The following is an 8,143-nucleotide window of genomic DNA, read 5'->3' on the forward strand; positions in this document are numbered from 1 at the left end:
GAGAACGAGTCTAAAAAGATTCTTAAGCAAAGTGCTAAAATGGCCATTTGAATATTATTTCCTCTTGAGATTCTCAACTGGGAAGGTACTATCATGATAACTGTGCCTTATTTGCCCTGTATGTCCATTTGCAAAGGAAGGTTTTCCCTGTTTCCACATGCCAGCTCACTCCTTACAGTAATAGCTACACTGTACACACAACTATGTCTTTCAAAACCTAACATGGCAGTGAAACCCAAATGTCACCAGTGTGAATGTATTTACTGGAAGCTTTCTGTCCCACATTTCTCTAGAAACATGGGGAGGATCTGTCTCTTCAGCCATTGAGGGGGAAGACTAATCAACAACTGAATCGAGTACTTCTTTCTGGTTTTCCACCTATGGCATGCTGAGCAGATGTCCCCTTCGCTGTTGGCATGGAATTGCAATTATTTAATTCACAAAGTGAATTCTGTGCTTAGCATCAACACACTAAAATGGTAAGCACTATTTCCCCTCTCTGTTCAGAATATAAAGGCCAAAATGTCCCAGATTTATCTTTGAATGCAAATCTGATTTAGGTAAAAATATTTTCCCTTTGTCCAAAGTATTTCTGCTTTTCAAGTGACACTGACAGTGGGCAAGGTTAACAGTAGCTCTCTAGTAGGACTTAGTAGATGTCCACAGATGGAATGTTTGTTCCCAAGAGGGTCATCTAGCCCCAAGCCTACTTCAGAGCACTGTAAAGAATAAATTCAAGTTATATCTTTCACTTGTAGTCTTCTGACTTAAAGATTTGAAACTCAATTTAGCAAAGCAAGCATGGGAAGGCTTCTGTGAAAGGAAGAAATGGCTGCAGCCTCTAGAAAATGAAACCAAATACAAGCCTTCATGGCATGATCCTGATATGTGCTCAGTTTCTGGAGCTCCCAGACTTACAGGCACTCAGCACATTTCAGGTACAGAGTCCTGAAGGCACGTGTGAACCTTCACCAGGGGTCTAGGTAACTATGTGAGTATTTAAACTTTGAAGTACAAACCTAGTTGTTCAATCTTGAAAAGTCTGACATGATCATAGTTTTTGATACCCTTTGTTTTTAATTTGTCAGACAGGAGCCATCAGTGGTCTATTTCTCAAATGCCACAGTCTCAAGTAAAATAAGGCTTTTCAAAAGATCATTTAGACCTTTTGTGCCAACAGAACTCTCAGAACCAAAGCAAAGTATTTTGTTTTATTGTTACAAAAGGCAGAAAAGCATCTGCTTTCAAATGTTTAAATGTCTGTGGATTTCTAATTTTAGGACTACAGCAGCACCTTTTGGCTGGGACAGTGCAGCAATGCATTCAAAAACTTCAGGTTAACAGCTATGTCCCCCCAAAACTGAGCCTCATGCCAGAAAAGTGCAGGTATGCACTCTCATCTGCTCTGCTCTGCAAACCTCAGACACTGCTAGCTCAGCAAATTCTTTCTGCTGGGCTGCAGCCCATCTCATTGTTCCCAGGGCAGGCTCTAATCCAGGTCAGGAAAAAAGGGTCTTTGGCATAATGCATAAAACTCATCCTGCCATTAGCTAGAAAAGACCCCCTTTGATCTCCCATTGTAGCAGGGCTGACTCCAAGCCCATTGAAGTCAAATGGGTGTCTGAGAGAGCTCTGGGTAGGCTTGGGCTCACACCTGCAGTCCTGCTGCCCACCATCCCAGGCCAGGCAGCCACCAGTACAGTCAATTCTGGCATTTGCTGTTTGGTGGAGTTCTCCTGCCCTGTTATGCAGCTGCCCTGTACGAACTCAACGGCAGCTAGACTTCACTGCAGGGTGAAGTAAGCTGTACATATGTAGAAAGTTTGTAGGGTGCGTTGGGGTTCTTCAGCACCACAGTGGTGCCACATATTATTAAGTTTTTTTATACTATTAATCCTTTTGCTCCTCTTGGGCCAGTGTATTTTCCCAAGGTTTGCAGCATGCAGTCAAAATCTTTGCTCCCTGGACGAAGGCTGTTAGGTTGTCCTTCCCTGTGAAGGAAGACTGGAAGGTACCTCAGTTTTGCAAGTACGACAAAGCAACACGTGCAAAGGAACAGGCAGAGAGAGAATCTGGAGGCTACTATTTATCCACTCTCTCAGTAGAGAAACAGGAGGACAGTTAACACAAATAAAGTCAGCTGAGGAAAGAGAATGTTTTTCAGCAGGAAAAGGGTCCACTGTGCCTTATTACGGTACTAGAATTCAAGCCAGGACAAAGATTCAGATGAATTGCTGCACTTACATGAGATGGGATCTATTAATTTTTATTTTCATCACAAAAAAAGATGTAAGAGGGTTTTAACGGTTCTAAGCATAAACCATCCCACTCATTGAAGGGGGCTGGAAGCACATTTTCCTGTAGATAAAAAAGAATACATATAACTGCAACAGTTCAGCACGAGGTATCTTCCACCTTCGGTGCATCTGATGCTTCCAGATAGCAATGGATTACATGACTCACCCCTCCCTTCTTCATACAGTCCTTTTGCATATGAAATACTTTTAATAACCATCCCTGTTCGTGACCTCTGACATGCATAACTTCATTAGCACACCAAACTAACTAAAATGAGTGCTGATTCATCAGAGGTTCACAATACAGCTGTCAGGCAGTCCAGTCTTCAATCATCAGGTGTTAACTATGTCGTTGTTTCTCACTGGACTGCCTCAGTAACATGCACTATATGCAGTGTACTCAACGGACACTTTGTAGTTCTTTCACAGCTGCTGCAGCAAAGCTCATTGCCTCCTGCGGGTCGTGACAGCAGGACAAAACCAGCATTTTCCTCCTGCACCCAGTCAACTGCTCGTTGATTCTTTTCCAAGCCAGTTTTCAAGTGCCCTGCCAGACTGCTAGCAAATCTGAAGCCACCACATATGAGCCATGGCATGAAGACAGCGCTTCTCGGCAAGCTGGGCAGGGAACTAACAGTCTGCTCTTCTGGCATTCAGCCTCATCTCTGTGATGAAATCACTGTGGGACTGTCAGCAAGTCATTCTTCCTCCTTGTGCAATTGGGAATAATTTTCTACCTCACAAAGATGATGTGAGGCTTAATATCCTGTGTTAGTAATAAAATGGGAGGTCCTTGCATGGAAGGCCTAGAGACGAGCAAAGGATTATTGCTATTTCTGGAGGTGATAGCATATAAATGTGTTTTATTCCCTCTCAATGAGACAAATGTAATGATTTTTTTCAAGGAATTCCTAGTGAGGTTGCATAACAGCCTCAGAGCTGTGGGTTCAGTGTATGATTCTACTAAGAAAATGATTAAGCAAAACGTAGATATAAATATAAAGGACAAGGAATATTATCTCCTTGGGAAGGGGGAAGTCACTGGACAATGAGAGCCATGCCTGGATCATTTAAAGGGCTGTGTGCTCCCTGTGCAAATAAATGACAAACTGGCTCTCTGCAAGGAGCATGACATTCAAGTGTCAAAATCATCAAAGGAGGTAAAAGTAGAAGAGAAAGGTAGTATCTTAGCTTACAATAGCATGTGGGAGTTGGCGTTCTCTAGTGTCTAGAGCAGTGGACCTAGGATAATAATCTTAGAGTTACTTCCAGCTCTGCTTCTGACTTGCTGTGATAATCACTTTACCTCTCAGTGCCTGTTTTTCTCCACCTGTAAAATAGGTGTAAGAATTTCCACCTACCTCACAGGGATGTTGTGAGGCTTCCTTAATTCTGTTTGTAAAGTAAGTAGGAATGATCTGATGAAAAAGCACTGCTGAAACGCATGGTATCCTTGTTATTTCCTGGCAGAACTGCTAACTTGGTTAATGCATGACTCCTTGATCAGAAAGGCAGTAGTTAGAAAATGTGAACGCTGCTCTGCACTGAAAATATCAACAGAGATGTGGATTTACTGTGTGAGCAAAAGACTCCACTGATCCTCCAATGTCTCTCTCCTAGTGTAGCCTTGGCCTGGCTGCCTGAAGCAGTGGCTACAATGTGGTTACATGGACCTCTCTTCTCCAGCCCCAGTATCTATTCTGGGGCAGCATTTATACTTAAATAAGGGGCTGCAGATTGGTGGAGCTCTAATGTTAAGAGCTTTGCAAAGCATATGGGAGAGGGCTGTGTAACGCAGTGTTGCTGGCCTCAGTTTTAAACCAGTCAGTACAAACTTCAGGTAAACTTTCCAGTCTCCATGGAAGAGTTTACAATTGCCTATGGCACACAGGAAAAAAATAATCCACCCTTCATAAATGCAAATCCACAGAGTACCATGTTATCCTGACTCCTTCCCTTCAGGGAGAGAGATACCAATATTCTCCTAGTGCTGAAACACTGTGAGGAAGAGATTCCTCTGCGTGCAGGAGGGGAGAGATTTGGGGGGATCTCTACTCTCTACCTATGTGGGCATGAAATATACTTACTGAGGGAGAAAAGCCCAGTCTCCACTGCCACTCAGTAACTCACTGACTGTGCAGTTTTACACTTAAAGACCAGCCCTGTCACACAATGCAGGGGGGAGGGGGGGAAGTGGCAGTTTGCGGTTTTGTATAGAAAATGGCTTTTCAGACTGACAACTGAAAGTAATCCTAGCCTAGGCGTAGTTTTGTTTAGCAAAGACAGGAACATCCATGAGAACTGGACTAAAGCCTTCCTATAAGCCTGAGGCAGTTGTGATAAACTGGTGCCAGATTTCCTGAGGCCCAGGGTCGTATAAGCCTACCAAAATCAGGGGACTTAGGTCTAAGTATTGGAATAACATTTTTTTCCCTGAGAGAATCATACCACCATTTCTTAGGCTCTGTGTGGGCTACACCTTCTAACATGGCTCAGGAAAGGCTTTTTGCCAACACCAAATATGCTCAAGCAATTAAGTAGTAACCATGGCAAATAAATGCATGTTATCTTGCCAAGATGTAGCCTGGCACACAGTCCTTTCCTTGCAACTAGCTTGGCATCCACCTATTTCAGTAGAACTAGCAAGACTCATGTATCTGTCAACAATTCAATTTTTGTTTCTCAGCAGCTTGATGTACAAAAAGACACTGAAGGTTTGTCAAACCTAGGCAGGTGGGCCTAAGAGGATGGGGCAGTCTAACTGCTCACTTTAGGCATCTAATGGGGAGTTACAGGGAAGATGGAGCCAGGCTCCCAACAGAGGTGCACAGCAAAAGATCACAGACAATGAGCAAAAATATAAGCAAGGGAAATGCTGACTAAAAAACACTGACAAGGAAACAATTTGTTCAAATGGAGAGTGGTTCAGCACTACAGTGGGTGTTCAGAAACATGGTAGGATCTCCAACCCTGGAGGACGAAGCATGACTGGGAAAAGCATTGAGCAACCTGGTCTGATGTTGGCCCTGCATCGAGCTGAATGTTGGACCAGCTAGTCCCTTCCAGCCTGAACTATCCCTCCCATACAAGACTGAAAGCTCAGTGCATCTACTGTATGGTGGAACAACAGGTGTAGGGCACTTTCTGCCCCTCTGGGCTGTTCTGGTAGAGCTTGCTTCCATCCAGCAACACCAACTAACCAGGCACCGCAGCAGAGTCTGATGCACATACATTCAGCTGATGTTTGGTAGCTAGGAAAGCTGCTTGAGGCCACAATCATGTGTTGTGTAACTGGTTTGGAAAGAGCATTACAAATAAAATAAATTAAAACAATTAAAAGGAAAAAAGTATGCTTGTCAACAGAAAAAAACCCACATATATATAAGGGCCTTAGGTTTTTCCATCTACCTTTAATTTCAGTGTCAGGAATGCCTTCAGATCCATCTGAAAGTGCAGAGAACTTAATTTTAATGCTCTGCCAACAACAACCTGTGTGTGTTAAAGCATGCTGACCTGTGGTGAAGCAGAGCAGAACAGAAATTGTGATTACAGAGCTACTGACAGATCATTGAAAAAAACAAACAAACAAACAACTCAAAGACTGTTGGCCTTCACCTTGTTAGATCCAGCCTGGCCCAGTAAAAGCAAAATACTCCATTTATTGGTTTCTTAGGAGGAAAGGCTAAATATCTTAGAAAAGACATGGAGTAGCCTACTGAAAAACTTTTAAGACAACACAGCAAGGAATTTGTGGTTATATATTAAACAGGTTCCTATCATGTTTCCCAGAAGCTCAGGGGAGAGTTGTATTGAAGAACAGATCAAGAATTCTATGATTCTAAGAAACCCAGCTGCAAAAGGAGCATACCTCAAAATGCTGGATTACAGGCAGTTGTAGGGCAGAGGCTGTGCAGGAAGGCAGCAGGGAGTCCCAGGTGCTGGTGCACTCCAGCTGCTGGCAAAGGCCGAGTAAGCCTGCAAATTCATTGGCTGCATACCTCATTGTAAGGATGAGGCAAGCCAACCTGAGACATGAATGAAATCTAGCCTGTTACCAAATCTGGTATTTCTGGAAGGTCAGCAACTTAAAAGTCATTTAACTGAACTTTTATGCACTGGTTCCTCTGTTTACCTGGTAGAATTGAGAACCAGAACTAGCAAGGGCAAAGCTTTTTTCCCAATCCTTCTACCTAAGACAAATTTCTGGGACAAAAGTGTTCAGGTAAGTTTCTCAATACGTTGGTTAGTTCAAAGAAGAGTCACAGACAACTTCATAAAGGAATTGATTTATTGCCAGTGAGCATCACCATCTGAACTCTCAACAAATAAACAGAAATTGAGAAATCAGAATGAGGGCAAATTACCCCCAGCTCCAGAGCTTCTGTTTCTGAAAACCTCTGAAGACAAAAGAAAATGGATGGCCGGCTGCCAGCTAAGCCTGTTTGTCATGAATATGCCCTGTAGCACCTTCTGGAAATCTGTGCTATTTCTAAATATACTCTTGGCCAACAAACTGGTTTAATGCAGCATGCTCCACCTTTCTGCTTTACTTGAAAAACTTTAGTTCCTTCTACAAGATGAACATAAAACAGCCACACTTCCACTTTAGTATGTGGAAGAATAAAATATGGGACTGAGAGGAAATCTGCTACTGTATTGACCAGACCTTCTTCCTCATGTGCTGCCTCTCTGGTCACCTTCATCTGTATTCTGTGTGATGAAACTACCAGCCCCTCACAATGTAGAAGGTGCTTCCATACCTGTGGAGTACTAGGGGCCCTTCTGCCCACACAGAGACATCCAAAGAGGAGTAATACAGAATATATTTTCCATCTTTTCACACTTGGTCTTTCCTGAGGGAGAAGTCCTGGGGCTGGAACTGAGTTTTTCCAGTAGGAATTATCTTCCTTCTGTGTTTTTCCCATGGCTCAGCGATCAGTAATTTACAGCTAAGCAGAGGCGTATTACAAGCCTATTTATAAACACACGCAAAGAAGAAAGTTTAAAGAGCTATGAGTAAACTCTGCCTTGTTTTTTAACTCTGTGTTGAAGTGAGTGGAGTTGCCAAGGTATAAACAAGAGCAGAATATGGCTTTGTGTTAAGTATTTTTGAAGGATTTCCTGTCAACCTCTCTCTTCAAAAAGCAACCAACAACTAATCTTCCCCACAGCCCACCAGTGCAGAACAAAACAACCACAAATCCCTCCAAACTCAGGAATCTCAGCTCTTTAGGAATAATCAGTTTCTAAGTAGCAGATACAGAACGGAAGACCAGGGAAGTCCTGTTCTCAACTCAGCATTAATTGGCAGCAATACCAGATGCTGTTAACAAAAACAAACATAAAAAAGCCCTCAGATGAGATATGATAATCTGCTCCCTTGGTTCACTGACTTATGAAAGCTGAACGCTGTTTTCTCTTTGCAATGCTGTAGAACTTCAAACCAAGATGACTGACGGCAAGACAGAAAGCCAAAGACTGAAACTAATCCCGTGCCTCAACACAACCAAACATAGATTCGTTTTCCTAGTGAAATTAGTTGCAATGAATAAAGGTTCCTGATTTTCAACCAGCGGAGGCTCTGTGCTTTGTTAAACTCCCAACTAACCCCCATTGAATCCTTCATTTCCTGTATATTATCCCAAACACCGTTTTGAGTGGCAAAGGCTAGGTGTGTTTAAGAGGGAGAAAAAGATACAGATGCCGCTAAGTTCAAGCGGGGACACACCGATAGCGATCAGTAAATCTCCTGTTTGAACTTTTACTTCCCTTCTGGCCAAGGCCTTCCCCAGCCCGGTTCTGACCGCAGGGGGCGGTGGAAAGAGCCCACGTGGGAGACTCGCCTC

The 8,143-nt window shown here is 43.1% G+C and overlaps 1 protein-coding gene across 1 annotated transcript in view; it reads left to right on the forward strand.

Annotated features, from left to right (window-relative positions):
- The window catches only part of GJA8 (gap junction protein alpha 8), a 66,190-nt gene extending 59,272 nt beyond the window's left edge, over positions 1-6,918 (forward strand). Inside the window, exon 4 of the mRNA XM_068144705.1 lies at positions 294-6,918. Coding sequence (XP_068000806.1) covers positions 294-327 — 34 coding nt within the window. The 3' untranslated portion in view covers positions 328-6,918. The remainder of the gene's footprint in view (positions 1-293) is intronic.
- The last annotated feature ends 1,225 nt before the right edge of the window (positions 6,919-8,143 follow it).

Source organism: Melanerpes formicivorus, unplaced genomic scaffold (assembly GCF_026170545.1).
Source record: "Melanerpes formicivorus ecotype bairdi unplaced genomic scaffold, bMelFor1.0.p_v2 SCAF_11, whole genome shotgun sequence".
Lineage (NCBI taxonomy): Eukaryota > Metazoa > Chordata > Aves > Piciformes > Picidae > Melanerpes > Melanerpes formicivorus.